The sequence below is a fragment of the Ictalurus furcatus genome, chromosome 21 (assembly GCF_023375685.1).
Source record: "Ictalurus furcatus strain D&B chromosome 21, Billie_1.0, whole genome shotgun sequence".
Lineage (NCBI taxonomy): Eukaryota > Metazoa > Chordata > Actinopteri > Siluriformes > Ictaluridae > Ictalurus > Ictalurus furcatus.
In genome coordinates, this window is record NC_071275.1 from 15,515,097 (window position 1) to 15,540,539 (window position 25,443).

The window sequence follows — 25,443 nt, forward strand, 5'->3', positions numbered from 1 at the left end:
TATAATAACCTCCATGCTTCTGTGAAGGCTTTCCACTAGATTTTGGAGCATGGCTCTGGGGAAAATCTTGGCAAACCGTGTCTTCATGGAGATTGTTTTGTGAACGGAGGAGCAGGTTTGGGCCCCTTAGTTCTATCCATCCATCCATTTTCCATACCACTTGTACTACACTGTGTCACGGTGGGCACAGGGTGAGGGACACCCTGGACGGGGTGCCAACCCATCGCAGGGCACAATCGCACACCCATTCACACACTACTGACAATTTGGAAATTCCAATCAGCCTACAACGCATGTCTTTGAAAGAGAGAGAGAGAGAGAGAGATTTTAATTATATTCTGCTGAAATGAACGAAATGACTTGAAAAAAGATTCAATGATCCGAACTTCCCATCAATAATTATCCTGTGCTGGAAGAGCACATGTTTATTTGTAAGTATTGCACGCGCCTCACTCCAGGCCAGTAGGTGGCGGAGTTGCGCCGAATAGCGCGGTTCCCAACCGACATTAAAATAAAAATAAACTACTGCAAGTGAACGGCGAGGGCTCAGAAAATCCAAGCGTCCAATTCTTCCAAATTGTAAGATTATATTATTCGCAGTTTTACATTCATGAGAGTATAAATATCAGTCTATCTGTCGTTACCATCTTTTAAACGGCACCGAGCTGAGCTTGTTTATTTATTTTTGCATTTAGGTGAATTACAAGGTGGCTAGTCAGATTGTCTACTGAGAGCACGCGATGCGTAATTATAAACGTGGTGTAGTTAGTCTATGTTTATGTTTAATGTGGATTGACATATTGTACTTTTGTCGCGTTTGAGAAATGGAATGCACTTGAACATTGGACACTTCTGGACAAGGCCTAGTCGCTTTGAATAACAACACCAACATAAATTAAAAATAAACCCAATACATTTAGATATTTTTGGTGCACTATACTAAAGCTCAAATGTGTCTAGATAGATGGATACAAAACTTTAAAAAGTCACCAAAGGAAGAAATCTTGAATCTTATTCGGTATGGTATACTTCGTTTTTTTTTTTATAGCCTTTCAAAGTATATTCCATTTGACATGTACGCATGTGCGTTACGACAACATGCAATACCTCTCCTGGCCTACAAGAGTCAGTACAGAGCAGTAAAGCAGGTTTTTTGTGTGAAGGACGACAAAGAAGAAGAATGCTTGGACAATCTCATGCCACGATTAGCACACATACAAATCCTTATACTCTTTAAGGCTAAAATTATACAAATACGGGTACTTTCTAGCCTGCACTCGTTTCCGTCTCTTCTTCGACTACCTTGAGAATCAACGGCCCTGGGTCACTGCTGCCACCTTGTGGGACAACTAAATAGTGCAAAAGAATTAAATGCTAGTGTGCGACCTGCGCGTACAGTACGCGCATACTCTGCTGATGACAAAATTTGCGTCACGCTTACTGCACGCGGTTCCCAGCGTACGCGTAAAAAGTGAAGCATACTTTCTGCTTCACTCAAATGCAGCTGCACTATATGGCTTTAAAAAAAAAAAAAAAGAAATATCAAACAACCACACAGCTTCCCCATGCTCGGTTTTAGTCTATTAAAGGTGCAACAGTAGTTTTTTAAAATATATATTTCTTACTTACAGATAAACGCTAAGATAGTCAACTCAAAGTCAGTCAACTCAAAAACAAACAAGATGGTTGATGATGTACTGCAGTTGTTGTGCCTGCATTCCAGTTTGATGGCTTTGTTAAAGATGAATGTCACTTTGTACAACCTTCAGATTGCATTTTTAAATAAACGCCTGAGGGAAATGATGCAGGGCAAAGCTTATTAAGTTTTTTTACGCATGTGCATTAGAGGGGTGTAAAACAGTGTTTTCAGACATTTGAGTGTGGACGAGCAGTTTCTGGAAAATGTTTGCAAACGCCAGTGTAGACGGAGTGCGTTTTAAAACAAAAATGCAATTTTCAGATCTATCCGGATTAACGTAGAGTAATCTTATCTAATTCACCTTTAAGTGAAACCCTTGTGTGTTTATGCTCTGTGTTTACATGCAAAACTTTTGACCAATTCAAATGAACTCACTCTGATTACAGGTACACTGTGTAAACAAAATCTGTATAAAACCCCTGTTTACATGCACATTATATGTAATCCGATCCAGAGTTATGTGCATGCCTGGAACAAGGTTAATGTGGATCAAGTCTCAGCAAAACCTCATCCTAGTGTTATTATTAAACGCACAGCGAGGAGAAGAGTTTGTGATTGCAGGTAAAAAAAAAAAAAGCATTCAGCATTTCACATTTGTTTGACAGCCCCGAACAAGGATGTTTTTGGAGTTGTTGAAAATAACATCAAATGCACACATGACGATGCATTTTCCTCATCAACATTGGGATTAACTGCACCAGAAATAAATGTTTCATCAAAGTTTTCAAATTTTTTATAAAATATTCTGCATTCTAGCATTTTGCACAAGGAGCACATCGTTCATACAAATGTGCATGTGCAAATTCTGAACGTGAAAAGTAATCAGATTCAAGTTTACATGGGTGTTATTCTTTTATTTAATGGATTATTAATAAAAGGATTACCCACTTGAATCACTTGATAGAAATCTCACTATGATTATCTTCAAGAGGTGTGTGTGTGTAGCTATATCTATATAAATGTCTAGATAGATATTTAGGCTGCATGTAGCTATTACAGTTGTTAGCGCTGGAAGTGTAATTCCTCCCCAGTCATGCGGTGGCGCTGTAACCTGCATATTCACTCACAGCGCGTGCTTTCCTAGTACAGGCGTGCGCGCGCTACATATATCCCCAGCGAGAAGAGAAAATGGAGGAAGTCATATTATGTTGACCGCGTTGCAGATACCCTATATTCCTAAGTGAGTATGCATCACTGAACGTTTTCGATCACAGCTAGGTAAATTAAAAAATATATATATATATTTACGACAGCAGGTTTAATCAGCTAACGTCAAATTCCTTTAATTAAACCCCTGCGCGAGCCTAGTCACCGATAATGGCGTCACGGTCGAAGGCCACCATATTATCAACATAACGCTGTCTGCAGAATGAACAGCTATTGTAGGTAAAATAATGCACAGGCTACATTTATGGGTAATTCGCTCGTTCTGCATATTGCATGCAAATACACGGAGGTGGTCGTGAACGCGAGGTCTTCGTTGTGGGTCGCTATGGTGATTAGCTAACTAAGCTAACGGAAGAGAAAACTAGCATGGCGTTTGACCGTGTGGCTCGCGCACAGTTCGGGGGTGGGGGGAGTTTAGCTACCACGAAGCCTTTGGGTCAATATTTTATATCTGAGGTGATGTACTATACATTGTAGTGGTTCTGTAAGTTAGCATTGCTTTGTAAATTTGTCAATTTATCGAATGTTTGTTTAACCGTTTTAGCAAGACTAATGGGTGTTGCGCATGCGCGTTGACTCGTTAGCGTGTCGCATAACAATAGACAAACAGCGCGAGTGTTAATAATTATAATAACGTTATTGAGTTATCACAACGATTTGAGTATTTATTTATTTATTTATTTATTTTGGGGGAGGGGGGGGGTTAAAATATGAACTGTTATTACAATACATCGAGTTTTAGTCTCTCGAGAAGATGAGCAGTGTGTTTAGCTCGCTAGCATAGCTGTGCATGTAGCTGGTAGTTAACGGGTTTATGCTGCGTTCACGCGCTCCTCGGATTGTACGAGCTTTCATTTGCGTCCAAGTCGTATTGTTAGTCGTTAGCCTGATCTGTTTTGGTTTCCTCTTACCGTTCTCATCTATTGAAAACAAAGTGGGTTACATGTATAAGCTGCTGTATGCGGCTTAGTGAGTACTGAAACTAAGTGATAACGTTATTCATTAAAAAACACATTACATACGACTATTATAGTTCGTCTTTGGATGAAAGTGCAAAAGTTAACTATGGTTTAAAAATCATTTCTGACGTTGAAATTCGTTATTACGACTTCACGTGTTTAACGTTTAGGTCGGTAACTCTTGTGTAAAAGATTTCCGACCTCACATGACCAGACATGCACCGAGCTCGATGACACAAAACAGGTCTATAGGTGAATCCAACAAGTCAATAAGAAACTCGTGTGCATTCGGTAATACGGCGTCCCATTAGGACTACCTTGATTTCTTCTTCAGAGGAAATTCATTTTCAAATTCTGCCTAAAATGCCTTTGTGTTTCAGTGGTATCTGGGCGAGGTCACACGTTTCCCATAATGCTTCTGTTGTATTTTTGAAGTTGGTAGTTTTCTGGTGGAATAAAACACCATGGGGGCGTGATGCTCTGAAAATAATCACTGACCCAAGACTTGATGATTTCCTATATCCTATAAAAGCATGACAAGTGTCTTGTGTTTTTCTTAACGAATATAGTTGTTTTTTCTGTTTATTAAAGAATGACATCTTACTTTTTATTCGGTTTATGTTTACATTTAATGTTGTGGAATGTCCACAAGTTACGAGTTACGGCTATAAACTGACCATCATATAAACACCCTCTTGATGCGAGAAATATGAAACGGACAACTCGTAACATAATTTGTTTCTGGGGATGGACAAGACGGCAGCTGAGGTATTCTGTTTTGTCTTCAGCTAAAAATTTCTCTTTACTCAAGGCACAAAGTCCTCTGTCTCGACCGGTTTCCCCATGGCAGAACAGCTTGTCGTACAAATCCCTCAGAGTTAGCAGTTATTAGTACTATTGTCAGAGCCGCTGTTATAGAAAATTAATCAACACCTGACTAATAAAATTGAAGAATTCAGCAGCACTGTGATATGATTTTGCCATGTATCCATCTGAGATTTTGACATGATGTAGGGAATGTAAGTTATAGTAATTTTCCTAGTGGGGTAATATTGTTGTCTTTCACATAAATCTGTTTTAAGTAAAAAAAAAATGTTTTTATAATTAAAAAAATGATTACCTATTAGTTTGTAGGACACTTGATTGTACAGTTGCAGATATCTGCTGCATTCCTTCTTTATCTTGGTGTATAACATGACCTGCTGTTCTATTCAAACAGCCGTATATGGGGTCAAAGCAAAGGAGAATGAAATGTAGTAGCCACGATAGTCATTCACCCTAATGCCAAGTTCATTCATCCAGACTGAATATTTTGGTTTACTAATAAACAAACAAATGTCATTGTCATGAATGTTTTTATTTATTTATTCATTCATTTTAATACATGAGCTATTTTGTCTATTTGGAGATCTTTAAGTATTTTGAAACATTTCAAATTGTGGATGTATGCCATTTTGCATCACACTGTATTCAATGAGATCACTGTGTCATGAGTTTTGCAATAAGATTGCAATGGAATTAAATCGATTGTGGGAAATTGATATTGATGCCAAGCAGTTTAAACGTGTGTGGTTTTGATCGCCAATGTCTGTTGTGTTTTGAGTTAGATTTGATCTGTAAAAGGAAAAAGATTGATTCCAGTTTGTTGACACGAAGCCAAACGATACTGGTTTAGGTCAGGGGTGATCAGTCCAGCTCCGTGTTATACAGCATCTTTAGCCAGATTTAACACTTGGTCTGGTGAATGAATGTGTCGGAGCATCTGAACAACATATTAGAGGTAGAACAAAGTTCTACTGGTCAGCAGCTGCCCAGAAATTATTCAAAATTATTGAAGGACTTTCCAAATGTTTTTTTCACACTTTGGTCAAACAGTATATTTGAGAATAGATGATCTTTGCTGTCTGATTTAAAAAAAAAAAAATTATATATATATTTTTTTCCTAGCTCTCAAGAAGTTTGGTGGTTGAGTTTTATTGTATTTTTCCTCTTAGGTATCTCGTTGTGATGTGAACGGCTCAGGAACTGCTTGTTATTAAACACTATTCCCAGTTCAGCAGAGCCTGAACGGCACCCAAACAGGTACTGAACTCCATTCCTGATTAAGGGTTTCTCAGGTGGTAATTTAACAAGATTGTGGGTTTAAAAACCATTTTGTTTGATATAAATCAGGTTGACATGTATTGATCCAGCTTATTAATTTCTTTTATTTTTGCACAGTGTCAAATTGAGTGTGTGTGTGCTAATATAACCTTGTTTCAGCACCACGCACACAACTTGAGCTTTCAGAAGTATGTATTATTTTAACACACTTTATTTTTATTTTTCCTTTTAATTCAAGCATCTATTTATGTAGATGCCCAAAATATCAGCAGTGGAAAATGTGTGGAATAAACACAGCAGACCTCAGTGTGAGCCCTTAACTTCTGCTCTATGGTTAAAGAAATAATTGGTCTTCATGGTATGAAAGCTGTTGATCTGTCCAGTTGATCAGTTCTGATCCTCTGCTCAACCATGTTGATTTGACGTCACTCCATAAACAGGGAAAGAGCTCAGATTTCAGAAGGATGCCCGTGAGAAGTTGACTTCTCAGTTGCGCTGGCATTTCACATCATGAAAAACATGTCACTATTTAATTTGTCAAGAAAAAAAGGGTTCACTAAGCTCATAAAAAATCGTAACTGCCATCTACAGCAAGTAGTGCAAACAATGGGTCTTTTAAATAAAGAATATTTAAAGCACACCTATTATGCTTTTTCAGATATTACCTTTCATGTAGTGTTGTATAGCTGTTTGTGAATGTAAAAATATGTCTGCAAAGTTTCAAAAATCAAAATGCATGACAAATTGAGTTATTGATTCCCAAAAGAAACCCGATTTTGAGCAGCTGAAACGAGTCTTCTGTAATTCCAGACTTACTTCCTGTACAAACCTATGTAGGTTTGTAACCAAAAACCCCGCCTCTGGTCTTCATTGGCTTTTAGCGAACGTGTACTTTGACCCACTCTCAAACACTACACTACAGTAGTTGCGTCCTGAAAGAGCTAGGTTCATGTCTAGAAGACGTTGGTTTCTGCGCTGCAGAAGTAAAAGCACTTTGCATGGACTCTCAGAGGATGAGGACGTAAAGCGTCAGTGGTTAGAGTTAATCTTTAAAACTTCACAGCAGTTCAGCTCCGACCTTCGTTTGTGTTCCCGTCATTTCACTGATGACTGCTTCTCACATCTAGCTGAAGTCAATGAGGGATTTACGAAACGATTATTCCTTAAAGACGGGGCTGTACCCACTTTATTTGGACCATCTTGCGCCTCTGGATCACAACCTGTAAGTATGATTGGTTATTCATGTATATATTTTCTACCGAGTGTTCCAAATGCGTAGTTTTGTGTTGTATACGTGTACAGCCAGTGTACTGCTGTAGGCCTCTGTTAACCGGCTAACTCACGTTATTGCCAAACTACCTACAAACCTACCACCGAGAAATGTTCTGTTCTCATCGTGCTTGTGATGGTGGTTCGGGTTGATCTTCCGACGTATCAGACTCGGGGCTCAAATTGATGAGGTAAATCCGACGACGTTATTACTGAGCTGAAATGATATTAGATATGATAGTGAGGGTTTAATTTCCAACGCGTTGTGAGCGGTATAACAATCACAACAGACTTGGGCATCTGACCAATCAGAGCAGAGTAGGCTCTCTGTAAGGAGGAGTTTAGTGTGAACAGATCCTTGAGTGAGTCGTTTGTAACCCTTTGAACAAGAGGTGATGCTGCAATGTAAATTATGAGAAAATTTGTGTTTTTTGACCTTGGGTGCATGTAAACCTGTTGTTCGAGACTTCTAATACAAAATTAGACACTTTTATACAGCATAATAAGGGCACTTTAAAGAAAAGGTATTTAAAAAAAAACACACAACTGTTTGCACTATTTGCTGTTAGTATTTTTACACCTCTGCATTTTCCAAAATTCATTCAAATAAAGTCTTGAAAAATTAATTTATTTGTAAATGCGCTATGTCAGAACAAAAATGAAATCGTAATCACGAATCATCAAAACGTTGAATTTTATTAAATTTTTTTTGTGATATCGCCAAGCCCAAGATCGCAGCAATCTAATTCAATGATGAACTAATTAAACTAATAAAATTCTTGCACAACAAGAATTTCTACAGTTGTATTGCAGCAGGAGCTGATGTACATCTCCTATGCCTCATGTTTATAGAAGTATAAGGTTTAATTAGGAAACATGCATCAGTTTTCCAAGAAAGCTTGCATTTCGGCCTCATTATCTTGGACACTTTGATGAAGGGCGGCAAAATAAGTTTATAATTTTATACTGTAGCATTTATATCAATCATTTTTCTATCTCTTTGTGTTACTGTAATATGTATATTGTTTGTTGCTTCTTTGGATGAGCAAAAAGGAGTTCATCATTGACTGATGAATTTTAGCTTCTGGGTGCAGATATGATAAAATGCATTATAGTGGACTGTGTTCCACTTTCAGCATGTATGCGTCATATATATATATATAAATAATGTGTGTGTAATATATAATTGGTACATATATTTTTGGTGTTCTCTCAAATATCAATTACAGAACTGTTCCCTTAAGTAAATCAACTAAAATGTTCAAAATAAATACTCGTCAACCTGTACATGGACCACGCCACCTTAACTGAAGTGGTGAAAAGCTCAACTCTGCATTGTATGTGTTGTGCTTCTCTCTTAACTATAGATAATTCTGTTTGAAATCTAGCAAGTGACTCCATCATGGAGGAGATTGTGAGCCCTGAGCTAGCTCAAAGTCCTGAGCCTGAGTCCAGCCAGGATTTGGATTCCAGTTCACAAGGTACCACTGACCTTGGAGCGCTGTATGAATGAGAGCTTCATTTACCTGGTTCGCAGCAGCTTGGTGGAACTTTAATCTGGCTCTGAATCAGTTCTACTATTGAACTTATTGTTGCAAACTGGTGTCTCGATTCAAATCTTGCACTCTAAATCGATTCGGGGAATAATTTCAATTCTGCTATTGGATCTTGGCCTCGCAGAATTCTGTACGGCGAATCTAGCCGATAAATGCCGCTTGCTTAGTCACATTTGCTTTTGCCAAATTCAGCTTTATTTTCCTTTTTGATTCTTTCAAAGTTAAGGCAAAAAAATTTCAATGTTTCTAATTTCCTTGCCACCATCTCACAGCTCCAGTTGTCGTGGCAGGGGAGGAAAAAGACAGTAAGGATGACAAAGGCCAAAGTGATGCCGCTCGCAAAGAACTAGAGGACATAGAGAAATCAGCCAAGAACTCCGGCGAGTTTAAGAAGACTTGGCGCTTCCGCAGGACCACTATTGAAAAAAGAGACATGACTGGAGAGACGGCAGGTATAACAGAGAGTCCTGGAGCACCGGTGCGAAGAAGCGGCAGGCAGGCCAAGCGCACTGATAAGCTTGAGGAGTTCCTGGTGACAGTCAAGCGAGGGAGAGGAACAGGGAGACGTAGCGCACCTGCTCACCTGGAAAGTGGAGATCCAACGTCTGAGACCGCATCAGAGGCCAGCTTTGATGGAAACACCGAGCCTAAAGTGACTGAAAGCAAAGCGCCATCCCCAGTGAGGAGGACCAGAGGGAGGGGCAGGGGAAGGGCGACCCCCAAGCCCAAAGCGGACATGGCTGACTCGGCCAGTGACGACGATAGTTCAGAAAACGAAGAGAGCGCCACGAAAGAGACACAAGAGCAGCTTGAGATCGCGACTGGTGCAGAGGATGCCAAGTCGGAGGAGGCGAAAGAAGAACTGAAACAAGAAGAATTGGAGAAACCAGCTGAAGAGACAAGCAAGGAGGCAGTGCCTGCCAACACAAGGCCTTCAAGAAGCCCTTTGAAAGCAGGCCCCAAAAGAGAAGCTAAGCCTAAAGCAGGGGGATGCACAGAGAAGGATGAGGATGAAGAGGAGGATGATGAGTCGTTGTCATCATCCAGCGAGTCTGATAATGACGGTTATGATCCAAATGCACTTTACTGCATCTGCAGACAGAAACACAACAAAAGGTTAGTGCCTTTTATAAAAACAAATAATTGTTGTGTACACTCACCACCCACTTGAATTTGAACCCTTGCAAATTCCTACAGTTATCTATCAGCTAATCTTGTGGAAGCAGTATGATGCATAAAATCATGCAGATGCAGGCCAAGAGCTTTGTGCTGATTTTAAGTATTTCAGAAACTGCTGATCCGGGATTTTCATACATAACAATTTATAGAGCTTGCACAGGCGCAAAACCTTGTTCATGATTGAAGTCGAAGGACCTGTTGTAGCCCATCCACCTCAAGTCTTTTCTGCTTGCCATGGTTGTAAAGAGTGGTTATTTGAGTTACTTCCTGTGGACTTCATGTCAGGGCAAACCATTCTGGCAGTTTTCCTCTGACATCTTTCATCAGCAAGGCATTTCCCCCTTCTGCTCATTGGATGTATCCCCCCCCCCCCCCCGCTTCTCTCTGTCAACTCTGTAGACTGTGTGAAAATCCCAGGGAATCAGCAGTTTCTGAAATATTCAAACCAGCCTGTCTGCACCAACAGTGCAGGAAGACCTGTATCTCATGATTTTATGAATAATTGCATGAATGAGCTGGGATACAGGTGTTCTTATTAAAGTGGCCACCGAGTGTATTTGTGACCCTTTAATATTTTGTAGAAGAATGTTGAATAATTTTTCCAATAGCATCATCAAAAATGTGCCTTTATTTGTGTTTAATATATTGACCGAATGAGAGAGCATGCTATCGCTGTTTGTTAATGTGGCTGAAGCATGCAGTGTGTGCTCAGGTTCATGATCTGCTGTGACCGCTGTGAGGAGTGGTTCCACGGAGACTGTGTGGGCATTACGGAGGCACGCGGCCGCCTAATGGAGCGCAACAGTGAGGACTACGTGTGCCCCAACTGCACCTGCAGGAAAGCCCAGGGCGCCAAGCCTTCCACATCTACAGCAGGTGCTGAAACTGGCAAACGGCCTGTTACTCCCACTACTGCTCGCAAGTCAGAGCTCAGTCCAGCTCTTTTTAGCCAAGCCAATGTACAGACACCTACAACTGCTAGCGGTCTGCCTCCTGCTGCTTTTCCTGCTACTGCAGAAGAGAAGACCGGGGAAGAATTCGGCATCAAGGGCAGGATTGAGAAAGCTACTAACCCAAGCGGCAAAAAGAAAATAAAGATTTTCCAGCCGGTAGGTTGTTGTATAGTATCTGTGAGTTTGAGGTGTAACTCCAGTTGAGACCCTTTCAAATGACAAGTTTGGTTTAATGCACAAAAATATCAAAGCATAAAATTGCCTTTATATTATGCTATACAGTTAATCTGAGCGATTAGCTGAAACAATTATTTAGTTTATATATGTATATGACTTGTAGAATATTAATAAATTGATTACATAGTCAGTATTGTTTTACGTTTCTAAGTGTACTGTAAGCACACTTTGTAAATGTTAGAAATTGCTATTGTTGGGTACTATAATTACTTAAATGTATAAAAATACTATAAACTGGAACAAAGCCTTTTTGTTAAAAAAAAAGCTGATTACTTTCTGAGGGTGTATGATTGTTAATGTTGTGTTTAAAAAAATGTTTTTTTGAACTTGCATTATGAAAGTGTCATGATTTTGATGCACTTCTTATTCTAAGATCTGCCTGGATATTTAAAATATAATTTTGTATTTATGCTACTTTAAAGACAACTGCCTTTTAAATTGATCATTTCTAAGACGGTTTAAATTGTTAATCAAAGACAGGAAAAACTGCCCCATACCATAACGTAGACCTTCAGCACATGTCGTTGGTTATACTATAAAGCAATGTAATGTGTGTGTTTGAGTGTGTGTATAATGTGTATATATAATATTTCCAAGTAGAACAGTTTAATTTGCTTGTTTTTAACACACCATTAAAACCAACCACCATGTGAAGTGGAAACCATTTAATTCAGTAACAATAATATCATTTGCATTATGGTTATCGCAATAACCTACATGGAAACATTTGGGCACACCTGGCAAATGAAGCCTAACCTTTCCAGGTAATAATATGGGATGGATGTAGTTTGGTAGCTACTAAATAGCAATACAAATTATTACCATGAAATTAGCACACAACTTCAAGGTAAATGAAGAATATTTTTTTACCAGCAGTATGAATTTAACAGACATGGTATATAGAGTCCCTTTAAATTAGGGCGAGTAGTGACGTGATTTCATTTATATAAAATATCCTGCATCAGGGAAACATGAATTATGAATTCCAGTTGCATTGCTAAATGATGTTTGTTTTGTGGAAAATATTTAAGTTACCGGTGTTCACGATGTACACCATGTTATAATTTGCTTTTTATTTTAAGGACAGTTCCAAAGAACATAGAGAGGCTACTAGGGTGTGATGATATTGACATATCAATATTGCGATAAAATAATTACGATACACTTACCTGAGATCGTTGGTACGGTGATGTGCTTTTTATGTTTTTAATACTAACAAATTATATGGTACAAAATGGATGCTGTTGATTTGATGTAATTAATTTTTATCTTTTGTCTTTGTAGGCATTAATGAAAAGTATCGTCAAGCTCAGTTTAACCTTTTTTTGTTTAGTTTACTACTGTTTTGCAGACAGTTTGTTAGCTAAATTATACATCGTGACGTTTATCGTAGAAATGTCCTCAAGTATCATGTGATATATTTTTGTCATACCGCCCAACCCTAGAGGCCACAGTTTTAATTAGCTTACAGAGAAAAAAAAAAGGCTTAAGAGTAGGATGCTATTGTGACTTGTCTATAAAATATTGTAATCGGGGAAGACCAAACTACAAAATGATGACTTTAAAACTCGCTAATGGTCTTCACTAGACTGAATCTCGACTTTCTCGCTGTAGCTTGTTTAATAATTGCAGGTAGTGGTTATGAAGTCATTTACATCTCTCATTTTCATAAAGATTCCGAGGTTTTATTGCAGGTGATTCTTTTGTACAAGTTGTTGCTTAATAGTCGCAAACTTGCCATTGTTGTATTCTGTGCTGCTACATTTACGTTGTGTTAGCAAGCCCTGTATCAAGAGCACTAGTGCTGTCTTAGGTATGTTGACATGATCATATTTGATAGCATTCCTTTAAGTGATAAAAAGTTGCACTGACTTCTGATTGGGGCTTTAATAGTTCCACAGCCTGATGGGTCTGACCAACGTGAGTTTTCAGCAGGTGATGGCGACTGCAGAGGAATCCTCTCTCCCTAAATGCATTGGTCCTGGCTGTGAGAGGGACGCTCTGCCCGACTCGGTCTACTGTGGTAATGACTGCATCCTGAAGCATGCTGCTGCTGCCATGAAGACCATCACTACTGACAGCAAGGAGACTAAACCCAAGGAGAAGCCCAAGCCGAAAATCCTGAAAAAGCCTGCAGTCATATCTACAGTCAAGGTATTAATTTCAGGACCGGGGTATTAGTGAAGTTTCTAAAGCATCAACAGTGTATATATTTTTATTGCTCGGTAAATTTAAACACAAAACATTAACATAAACTGTGTTACTTTTGATGAATGAAAAATTGTAAAGGTGGTTATAGCAGTGATTTTTCTGAGGAGACTGATTAAAAATGAGGTATAGTATCTTTATTTCCTTTTGTGTAAACCTTTTTGATTTTTTTTTTAAATTATGCGTAGGTTCCATATACCCCTAGAAAGGTGGTTTTTATAATTTTGAAAACGTTGGTTTGTGTTTGACGTCCATATACCCTAAAAGTGGAGCTGTTGGGCCTTGTTTAGTTATATATCAATTTAAAAAAAAAAAAAAAAATTTTATGCTCGTTTCTTTTGAAGAGTTCGGGTCCCGAGCGAAGGAGCAGCAGGAGGTCCACCGACTCGTCCAGCAAAGCTCAAGAGGAGTCCTTGGAGTCAGAAGGCCGCGAAGATGAAGATGAGGAGGACGAAGAAGACAGAGTTGCAGAGGAGCATCCACCACCCCCAGCCATGTCGTCCTGGTCCAGCGACCATAATTACATTGCAGTAGCGCCAGAAAAGACTACAGCAATATCACCAACTGTGTTAAACAAAGCGTGTATGTATCTTAAAGGTTTTCCACACTTTAATCTTTGGTCTCTCTGTGACTTGTGGTGTAGAACTCATAATATGAGAAATGAGATGACGTTCTGGCCCAGAAGCCCTCAGGCTGTTACACTAGAAATCTGAATGAAGCATATTGCCCGAAGACCTGAAATATTTGGCCGTGCAAGAAAGCATGTGTATTTGTGGAAGTTTGTAAATTGGTGGCCCAAATGAACACCTTAATGTATACAGAGCAATACAGAGGTCCTGAACAGGTAAGTATACATGCACATATAAACAGAAATGGTAGGTATTATGTACGTCAGGTTGTATAAAGGGGTCTGCTTTTTAAAAAATAATTTGTTTGTTTAAATGGCCAGTTTTCTGGGCATTGGCAAAGCCAACACCTAGACTGTTGAATTTTCAAAGCCACACTCCTCTTGTTATTTAATTAACTTAAGAGTTGGCTGAATCTGTCTTGAGAGATACCATCACAAGAGGTTTAAAGAGATGTGTAGTGCCTTGCCATGATGCTGTTGATTTGACATTTTCTGTCTGTGGAATATATAGTTTTGTATGAAAACTAAATTTTAATTGTGTGTATGAATGTCAACATTGCCTCCAACTTCCACTCTGATCTGGGAATAGTATCTTAAGAACAGGAGTACTGACCACTCATCTGAACAGGTAGGTCACGGTGTCTTTTTCTCCCGCCACCTTTTCACCAAGAATAGAGCAGCGTTTCTGATCACATGGTGCCCGGCAGGGATATTCTCTGCGAGCACCGCAACCCTTTCTGTTACCACTAACGTTTTATGTTTTTTATATATATTTTTTTTCTGACTTGCATGCCTTGCTTTTTATGAAATCCTCTTTTGCGAATAAGTGACTTCAAAATAAAGTGATTATTACAGATAAATATTCTGCTGCCCCTTGCTTCAATTTTGAGCAAAGTCTTGTTTTCTTTTGGGAGAGCTTTGGATATCTTGGCCTCTGCCTGCTTTGGCCATCACCATCCAGCCAGCAGCTGATCAGCACAGATATTTGCACTCAAGAGAAAAAGGCCTTGACACTCTGGTTGTGAAGTTTGAAGCCGCGAGGACTACACAAACTGGAAGACGACAGTCTGACAGACAGCACCCAGAAGCAGAATTCTCTTGTCATTAGTACAACACACAGGAAATGCCATGCCATAATTAGAAGAATATGCAGATACCAGGCTTTTTTTTTTTTTTTTTTTTAATAGAAGTTTGCTTTACAATCAGAAGTTAAGCCAGCGTTTGGTTTGAGCTTTGTCCATCTTTTGATGTGTTGATTATTGATTGATCAGGTTTTATTGCTTGACTTATTAAATAGAGGAATGCTAGCTATTAAGCTTAGGATGATTCACTTACAAATTAATTATTCATGAATATAAGCCTGCATTTTTGTATTCAATGTAGGAGGCTATGCTGGGAATAAATCTACTCATTAGATTATTTTTGGCACAAACAAATAATTTTGCTTCCTGACATTTTCATGCCAAAATGTGTTTTCTTTGTGTGTAGTAAATATGACCAATTTAATCTTTGACAAATCCAAGAATGACACAAGAGCCATGTGGATCAGTCTAATACAGCACCACTTCACAATGAAAACACAAGCTTAATAAAAAGCAACTCATGGAGGAGGACTGGAAATATGGATTCTACTTGGATCAGTGCTGTTTGGGTCTTGGATGACCCTGTACTGTAGGAGCTCACTTGGATTGGGATACTGCACTTTTATTTAGCATTAACAAACGGTGAAACATTTGAATGTGGTTGCTCTTAGAGCATATAATCACATGCATGTCCTGTGATCATAGGAGCACTTGGGGTTAAAAAAAAAAGATTACACCTGTAAAATTAACAATTTCAGTGAATGGAAGAACAGTTTGGTGTAATAGAGATCCTTGAGCATGATCAGCAACAGGTAGGCCTGGCAGTTTAGTCTTCAAGACCAGCAAATGAACCATTTATTTTAGAATGCATCTGGTAGATATATGATGATGGTTGTTTCCAATCATTTTGAATATTATGGCATTTATCACTTGTTTGATGTATGTGAATGACCGTTGTAAATGTTTCATGCCATTGAAGCTTGTGCGTTAGAACTGGTTTCCTACTAGTACACTCCAAATACTAGAGTTATATATAACACAAATTTGGCTGAATTATATTTTTCTATTTGTCATCACATGTCACTGTAAATTGTTTATAGACATGGTCATTATGTTCATCTGTACTTTGTATGGCAACTGAATTTAAAACAAACAAACAAAAAATAAACACTTGATTTTTTCAACTTTTTAGATTTGTGTATTTTTTTTCCTCCCACTAATCTCATAGTATATACAATCGTACAAATTAAAAAAAAAAAAAAATTCCCCTATTCGTAAAATTATTAGAAACAGAATCAAGGCAAGGCACACATTTCATTTAAAAAAACAGTCCCTAATTAATCCTTTTATGCAAACATGCGATTGTTCTTTTCTATTTGTTGATTTTAAGAGTTTAGTTTTTTAATGAGATTTTTAAAAAAATATCTAATTTGCGTTTTGTTTGCAGCAGCTGCTCAGAAGGATGAAGAGGAAAAAACAGAAGAAACTGAACCAGAAAAGAAAGAGCCAGCTCCTATCGAGAAGAAACCTCCTCCTGCAGCAACTATGTCTCCTAAAGGAGGCAAAAGGTCCCCAGGCCCGAAGATGGCCAAGCCTGGTCCAGTCTCAACGTCCAAAGGCAAAACAAGCACTACGTCCTCAAGCAGTGCCAAAGACTTGAAAAAACAGTCTCTATCCCAAGTGGTCAAATTGAAAAAAACAGGACCACCACCTCCTCCTCCCATTCCAGTCTTCTCTTCTTCTGGTCCTCCTGGATCATCACGGCTCCATCCCACTGGAGCTCTGAGTGTTGGCAAGAGCACCTTTACCATCCCCAAAAAGCAGCCACAGTCTGGGGTGAAAGAATCTGTTAGTTCTGGTTCCTCTCTGGCCTCCAGGATGCCTTCTGGATCCATGCCCACTAACTCCCAGAGCCAGCCACAGGCGTCCAAGCCAGTGCTACCAGCAGCACCTCTCCCTCCACAAGCACCTCCAAACAACCAGATGAGGTCCAACATTCGTCGTTCGCTCACTGACATTCTGTACAAAAGGTGAAAAAATTGCTTGATTTTCTCAATTGACTTGTGATTTTTATTCTGCATTTTATAGTTTGAGAAGAAAGTATCTGTAAAGTTTATTTACAGACGTGCACATTGTCTTATTGTAACGTGTAGGGTTGTAAACACTGTACAAGTAGTTATTATTTAAATCTGTTTTTGAATAATCAATATTCACTACATGGCATGCTTAACTGTACTGTAGGGTGAGCGACAGTGATGATCTTTCCATGTCTGAGAGCGAGGTGGGCAAGCTGGCTGTTAGCATTGAGAAAGAAATGTTCAATCTGTACATGAACACAGACAGCAAATACAAGAACAAGTACAGATCTCTAATGTTCAATCTAAAGGATCCTAAAAATAAGGTTGGTCAACAGTTCTACGAGTTTCAGTACCACTGTATATTTTTGAACAACATACATGAAGTTGTTTGTCTGCTGTGTCTGTTCAACAGGGCTTGTTTTATCGTGTGATTGGTGGAGAGGTCAGCCCGTTTCGGTTAGTGAGGCTCAGCCCTGAAGAATTGCTCTCTAAAGAGATTTCTGATTGGAGGAAACCTGGTCACTCTGAGGTAATACTTCAGCAGTGAGGCATTTATAATGGATAAAGATGTACTGGAACTTGATTAGTTGTAGAAGAGTGCAAGTTGCAGCTGGTCTCCATAAAAATGAAAAAAAAACTTGTATAATAGCTTATTTAATTTATTTTTAAATTTATTATTTTTATTTTTTAAATTCTTTTTATTTTATTTATTTATTTTTTAAAACAAAGATTCTGGATGCTAGTGGAAGGACCCATCCAGGGCAGTCAAAAGCTGGATCCAAACAGGACGCAGCTCCCCCTGATGTTGACATGGAAGAAGCTCCTTCCATGTCTGATGGAGATGTATGTATCTCTGCTACTTCCCAATCTCCTCGCTTGGCTTCTGGGGCAGTAAGTGGTGGCTTTCTGTCTCTGGCGTTTTATTTATTTATTTATTTATATTTATTTTTTAATCTTCTGGCTCTGTTCACTTTCCTTCTGTTTCTGCTCTTATGATTTTCAAAGTAATGTGTTTGTAAGGTGCTAATAAGCTTTTGGGGAGCCCTTCAGTTTGACCTGCGCACACTATCATTTCATAGGATCATCAGGAGTCCCACCCATCTGCCACACCTCAGAGTTCTGCTTCAGCAGGAAAAAGCAGTGCTGTCCCAGACATCTTGAGCAACATGCTGAAAGACACCACGGCAGAACACAGGGCTCACCTGTTTGACCTTAACTGCAAGATCTGCACAGGTAGCACCTTTATTGAAATGCAGTCTGAATAAGTATGGACTTGTATTGTGTTACTGGAGTTTTATAATTACTCTTTTACATCATCTCTTTCAGGTCAGAAGTCAGCTGATGATGAGCCAGCAGCTAAAAAGCCCAAAATGTTGGCTCCTAAAAGACAAGACCCTCCCGAAAAACCCAAAACAGAGCAGCGAGCCTCCAAGTTGCCGACAGACCAACCTAACGTCTCTTATGCTGCCAGTGACGTGTCTATGCCTCATCAGCCAAGTAGCACAGACGACCAGAGCAGCATAGTGCCTGTTGTACAAGCCCCTATGGTCACGCCGGCAGTTTCTTCTGTCACTATAAGCCGCCGTGACCCTCGTACTGCCAGCCACCGCTCCTCTGCACCTCTCACTCAGACAGAACCTGATGTCAGTATGCCTGTTGGTACACCAGTCAGTGTGCCTGTTGCCACCCCTACACCCTCTGAAGCTCCTGTGGTGGACGTGAAGGGGCCGTTGCCTATGCCACCTCCAGCTCCGGTATCTCTGCCTAAACCTGTGATGCCAAAACAAGTCACTTCAACAGAATCACGGAACTACGGGGCCAGCGCATCCAGGTAGACTGCGTCTCAAATTTTCATTGCTTCATAATACACTCTTCAAATCCAGGAGATTTTTCAGTATGTCATTGTTCATGTCCACAGATTTTTTTTTTTTGTTATATATTCTGTGTTAAAATGCGGTGCAGTTGGCATGCTGGTGTTTTCTGATTTGTACATTTTCAAAGGTGAGAAGGAAAGTTATTGTTGTAGGTCACTTTTATCCTCTGGAACATTTGTCCAATTATAATAAATGTATACTGGGAGAAATGTACTCTGATGGTGGCATACACAAATTTAAAGAAAGCGTTTATTTGAGACTTTTTTTTTTTTCCACTATGTAAAATTTTGGGGTATTTGTTTACTGAGATTTGACTCCTTTGGTCGCTGAAGAGGTAAAACCACGTTTAATATCGGTAATAACTCATGGTGTTTTTTTCTGCAGCATGACTGAGCCGCCTCCTGAAGGCGAAACAGCTCTGTTCCTGTCAGGACAGGAGATTATGTGGAAAGGATTTGTCAACATGCACTCTGTTGCCAAGTTCGTCACAAAGGCCTACCTGGTCTCGGGATCCTTTGAGCATCTCAAGGAGGTTTGTTCCTTGTGCTACTTGCAGTGTGTGTGAATGTTGGTCAGTAAATGTAAATTACATGCTACGACCAGTATTTCTCCTTGCTTTTAGGACTTACCTGATACCATTCACATTGGTGGCAGAATATCACCACACACAGTTTGGGACTATGTTGGTAAACTGAAGACTTCACTGTCGAAAGTAAGAGACGTTAATAAATACTATTAATATCGATAAGTTGAGATAGCATAAGTGAAGACTGAAGTTGAAATAATTGCACATTTGTATTCATTTGTTGATTGACAGTATCTTTGTGTCCTGTTGCTTTTCAGGAGCTTTGTCTTATTCGTTTCCATCCAGCAACAGAAGAGGAGGAAGTTGCGTACGTGTCCCTGTTTTCTTATTTCAGCAGCCGCAAGCGGTTTGGCGTAGTGGCCAACAGCAACAAACGCATCAAAGACCTTTACCTCATTCCACTGAGCTCCAAGGACCCTCTGCCTGCTAAACTCTTACCTTTCGATGGACCAGGTAAGCTTGTGCAAGAAGATGGGGAAAAAAATGCTAACAGTGTGCATTAGCTCTTTTGAAGTATTAATTAATAATGTAGGTGTGGTCTAATCCTCAGGTAAGTAATGCTTCTAGTCCCCTTTAATTGTGCCAGTATTGTGCATCAATGGAGGGCTTGTTCCATGTCACCAGTGGTTTCTGCAAAAATGGGTTGTTTAGTTGTTTTGTTTTTTTAAACTCCGAAGGTGTATATATGATTGTTTCCTTTTGGGTCGTGTTTTTATCTTACTGTAATCTGTATCATGTCATTTGTGTGTTTCTAATAAAGCACATTATGCATCCAAAATTGGTGCAACCAGAGATGTTTGTCTCAGCCTTGTTTCTTAGCTACACCATATTTTGTAATAACTATTTATTCATGGTTAATCAGAGAAATTGATTTAGATTTTAGTGCCATTCCAATCTGCACATACTTGCATAAAATTATAATCCACTATGTAGAAAAGAGACATGAGGGTATTGTCTTTGGTTATCGGATGTATAAGCACTGACTTAATCACTGCTGGATGCAGCTGAAACACCATGGTATCTATGGTAAGTCATCTGCTGGACACAAGTGTTGGAAAGCCATATCAAGTGGGACCAACTTGCAGAATCATAGAATTGTTCCTTTTCTTCACATTGGGCTGCTTATCCATCGTTTCAGGTTCAGATGTGCTTGTTATAGAATGACTGACAACTGTCGTGCTGTAACTACAAACATAATGGCCTTCTATCTTCAATGGTAGTATCATTTTGGTTGTGCCAAATCATATATGAGGAGCGATAGAAGAGAAATTGTAATACATTTTACTGATAATATAAGAAATTATTTTATATATACTGATAACTTGTGTGGATGCTTATAGGTTGATTTGAAAATACATGGATATTATTTTACTACTGTTTTAAACTATATTACTACCAGTGTTTCTGACTATACCAAAGGAACACAATCACCTTGACTGCATTTCTCCAATTATACCTCCAATGGTACCTGTTTATACTTATTACATAGATAAATGGAACAAGCCCTCTTTTCACAAGTTATGCACATAAGTTTAGCACATAGAACAGTCCCTAGAGTCTTTTTTCATTGATTTAAACATCAACAGGTGTTATCATTTTATTTTTTTAACAAGTTATTTTTTTTATTGACAGGTCTTGAGCCAGCTCGTCCGAATCTCTTGCTTGGGCTGTTAATTTGTCAGAAAGACAAGAAACGTGCTGGAGCCCCTCTGGAAAGTGAGGAAAAACGTTCTAAAACCCAGAGAGATGAGGAGACTGGCCTCCCGAAACCAATCGTTGTTAGCAAAACTGACAAAGCCATGCGGATCAATCAGGAGCCTATAAGCACAACTCCTCCTGGAACTCCGCCCCCTCTCAGCAGTTCAGAGTCATCAGTTGGTCCGTTTACATCGTCAGTGTTTTCCATCTTGTCCTCCATCAAGGCACCTGGTGTCTCCACAAGTGCAGGCAGTAATTCCCCATCAATTACGGCCACCCCAGCTGTTCTTGCCACATCTGCCACTCCACTTCAAACCATCCTGAAGACTTTGTTTGGTAAGAAGAAGGATTCTGATGCTTCTCAGTCCCCTTCAGATCGAAGTTCAACAGATGTTTCTGTTCCTCTTCTGGATCCGATAGTTGAGCAATTTGGCATTACAAAAAGTAAACAAGTAGATGAACAAGAGGATGATCGACCATATGACCCTGAAGAAGAATATGATCCCACTGTTTCATATGGTAAAGAAAAGCTTAAGGATCCTGTGGTCTCTAAAAGCATCACGCAACCCGAGGTCAGAACTGGTATGGTAGATGATGTTGCATATGACCCTGAAGATGACTCTATTTTTGATGAGGTTAAAGGTGATCCAGGTTCCAGGAAGCAACTAGAGGAACAGGACCAGCAAATACCTGATGCTAAATCTCTCTTAGCCAACAGTCAGTTGCTTCAACTTGGTAAAAAGGTGGAGCAATTGGTTGCAAAAAGCACAACTACCGTCCCAGTTATAAATCAGAGAAGGGATCCTAGGCAGAGTAGGGATCCTAGGCAGGTAGCTGCCAGTCAGAGGCTAAACTCGGATGACTCTGTAGAGAAGGAAGAGGCTCCTGCTGTTACGTCTACTATTACTACTACTTTAAGTAACACTGATGCTACAGCTGCTCCTACTACAATAACAGACAATCCACCCGTTGACATTGCTGCAATACTAGACACATTAACGTCACAACAGCCTAAAGTCATAGACACTCCATTACCGGATTCCTTAAATGTAGAACCAACAGAATCTTGTGCAACCACAGATGCGCCACCATCACAAGATGACACGAACGTTGACAGTCAGCTGTTGCATCCAACTGATCCTGAGTTAGAGTCATCAAATTCTGAAGAGGAAACAAAGAGTGAAGAGGTGCCTTTCCTAGATGCAGATAGCACAGAAATTCCACTTTTAGGGGAAAAAATAGACCCTGATCTAGTAGAAAGTTACCTGGACACAGAGCCTAAAGAAAGTCCCAAAGAAAATGATGATCTGTTTGAATCAGAAAACAAGAGTTTTGAGGAAATTTGGCCTAATTCTGCCACCATTTTAAAAAAAGAGCCAATCTCTTCTGTTGGAGAGTCTACAGAATCTTCTACAACGACATATTACAACATCACAACAATTAGTACACCAATAACTTCTATGGGGAGGCCACAAGATGTGACACAAGTTAGTTCATCTTATATAGATTCACATAGCTCTCATATGCCACACATGACTGGACCAAACTCTCAAACAGATTATCGAGGCCCCTCAGACATTCCACCTCCAATGTCTTTCCCTCTGCCGGTTGGGCCTCCACCTGCTCTTGGTCCACCACCAATGACTGTTCCACCCCCCATCATTATTCCACCTCCAATGTCGGGGCCACCTCCCATTTCAGGACCACCTCCAATGCAGATGCCCCCACCAATACAAGGCCCACCTCATGGGGAAAATGACCTGTCACAATATCCACCACCTGGCCCATATACACCTTACCAGAATCAGTGGGGAAACAGTCCACAGTTTGATGCTTCAAGAGGACCACTTCCTCCAATGGTTACACCCAGAGGACCCCCACCTTCAGTCCCACCAATGGGTCAAAGAGGACCTCCACCTCAAATATTTAATAATAACATGCCCCCACATCATATAGGACCTCGAGGCCCACCTCCTGGTCCTCTGCCACCTGGCCCACTACCCCCTCCTTTTGATGGGCAAAGATTCAATGGGCCTCCTCCACCTTTCAACTTTCCTGGACCCAGAGGCCCACTACCACCATTTGCAGGCCCTCCCCCTGGTCATTTTGACAGCAGGGCACCACCACCATCCCACTTCCCTGGGCCAAGAGGTCCACATCCCCCTCACAACATTGGGGAACCTGGTCCACTGACTAACATCCCAAGAATCCCTGCTGACAGTGATGGTGGAAGTTCTTATCAGTCAGGGATTGAGCAACCCCAGGTACAAACAGCCTCACACAATTACAGAGACAATCAGGGACCCTCACATGGACCTCCCTTTAGGGGACCTCCACCAAACCACTTTGATGGACGAAGAGGCCCACCTGGTTCTGCAGGAGATATTCCAGGGCACCGATTTCCTCATCCAACCCAATTTCGTGGTTCACCTCAGGATAGAGTACCCTTTGAAGAACCGAGAGGAGGGTCATCCCAAGATTTGGAAAGACACAGGGGTCCTGGCCCTCAGCATTTCGGAGGGCCAAGAGCTCCACTGCCAGGACACTATTCTGATAATGATTCTGGAGGTCAGACAGCACGTTACCAGCTCAATGACCATTTAAATGACATAAGACCTGTAAGGGGGCCTCTGTTGCCTACTCCTTCTGAAGGTCCCATCCCAGTACCAGGCCGCATGGGCGGGCATAGCCCAGAGTCCCATCGTGAGGACCACTGGAGAAGACACTCCCCTGAAATGAGAAGACGCAGCAGCTCAACTAGAGATGGTGCTGAACCTCAGGAAAGAACAAGCCGGTTTGATAGTGGCCCCCGTGACCGAGACGGCCCTTCAAGGTTGTCTGAAGAAAGGCAGCGAGATGTGTCTGAGGACAGGAGGAGAGACCGAGAACGGGATGGGCTGCATGGAGGCCGATCATGGGGCTGGACCAGAGACCGTGAATGGGATCGTGGTAGGGAGAGAGACCGTGATAGAGAAAGGGAGAGAGATCGGGAGAGAGACCACAGCAGAGATAGGGAGAGAGACCACAGCAGAGATAGAGACAGGGATCGGGATCGCAGCAGGGAAAGGGACAGAGAGAGAGAGCGTAGCAGAGAGAGAGACCGTAGTAGAGGTAGAGACACTGACCGGCACAGAGAAGGCGATGGGGACAAGAGGAGGGATCGGGAACGGGATAGAGATCGTGGCAGGGAGAGAGAATCTGACAGGAAAGACCATGAACGAGAACGAGAAAGAGGAAAGAACAGAGAAAGGGATAGAGACCGTGACCGGGATAGAGACCGTGACCGAGATAGAGACAGTAGAGACAAAAGACGAGAACGCTCAAGGAGCCGTGAACGGGACCGTGCAAGAGATAGACGAGATCGGGACAGAGAGCGAGATCGAGAGAGGGAGAAGGACAGGGAGAAGGACAGGGAGAAGGACAAGGACAGGGAGAAGGACCGGGACAGGGAGAAGGACCGGGACAGGGAGAAGGACAGGGAGAAGGACCGGGACAGGGAGAAGGACCGGGACAAGGACAGAGACAAGAGACAGAGGAGCAGAAGCAAAGACAGGAAGGAGGAGAAAAAAGACAGACCTGAGACCTCAAGAGACACTGAGAAGTCTACTGATAATGAAGTCATGTCCTGATTGCCCCCACCTCCACAGTGGTCATGGCATCCTTCATATTTGACGAGCTTTGGTACTTGGAATTCTTTTCTAAATGGATTTGCATGTATGTGAAACTATTATCCATGGGTAATTTAAAGTCCATTTTGAACATTTTTCGCAGCTTCCATGACATTTTGTGCTTTTGGTTACATTCAAGGACACTGAGCTTGTGAAATTCATTTAAAGATCTTATTAGAGGGATAATGTCATACCATGCTACCCATCATCTGGTAAAATATATTTTAAAAGTACATAAAAAAAGACATGTAAATTTGTACTTGTGTATATACATGTATGTTTTTAACTGTTTTTTCTAGTAGATAAGTGAAGCCATATAGCTTAAAAGAAATTAATGTAAGAGGGATAAACTGTGGCCTTGATGAACAAGGTCTTTGTATGGTAAAACTTGTTTAGCACTCAATAGATATGCCTGCAGGCTATCGTCAGTCAGATGTTCTGTAAGCTTTATCAGGTTTTGTTTATTAAACCCCTCTTTGTATGAGATTTGCATCTCTCT

General features: G+C 40.5%; 1 protein-coding gene across 14 annotated transcripts; it reads left to right on the forward strand.

Moving 5' to 3' along the window:
- The first annotated feature begins 169 nt into the window (after nt 1-169).
- Nucleotides 170-25,430, forward strand: LOC128624822 (death-inducer obliterator 1-like). Of its 14 annotated transcripts, none has more exons than XM_053652587.1 (18): nt 170-579; nt 5,820-5,907; nt 6,167-7,150; nt 8,565-8,678; nt 9,026-9,869; nt 10,645-11,041; nt 13,055-13,276; nt 13,675-13,912; nt 16,488-17,070; nt 17,282-17,441; nt 17,531-17,647; nt 17,848-18,009; nt 18,198-18,351; nt 18,445-18,949; nt 19,377-19,524; nt 19,615-19,704; nt 19,836-20,031; nt 21,211-25,430. In XM_053652587.1, the coding sequence occupies exons 4-18, from the start codon at nt 8,600-8,602 to the stop codon at nt 24,903-24,905; spliced, it is 7,590 nt and encodes a 2,529-aa protein (XP_053508562.1). In that variant the 5' UTR covers nt 170-579; nt 5,820-5,907; nt 6,167-7,150; nt 8,565-8,599; the 3' UTR covers nt 24,906-25,430. The 14 variants fall into 14 exon arrangements, with proteins under 14 accessions (XP_053508562.1, XP_053508564.1, XP_053508563.1 ...); XM_053652589.1 differs by having other exon boundaries at nt 8,586-8,678; XM_053652588.1 differs by having other exon boundaries at nt 7,056-7,150.
- Nucleotides 25,431-25,443: the final 13 nt, after the last annotated feature.

Bases quoted from the DNA above. Each gene is read 5' to 3' on its own strand.
- LOC128624822 (XM_053652587.1), top strand. From the start codon at position 8,600: ATGGAGGAGATTGTGAGCCCTGAGCTAGCTCAAAGTCCTGAGCCTGAG. The intron at 9,870-10,644 runs GTTAGTGCCTTT...GTGTGTGCTCAG, and splicing joins AGACAGAAACACAACAAAAG to GTTCATGATCTGCTGTGACC. The intron at 20,032-21,210 runs GTAAGCTTGTGC...TTTTATTGACAG, and splicing joins CTTACCTTTCGATGGACCAG to GTCTTGAGCCAGCTCGTCCG.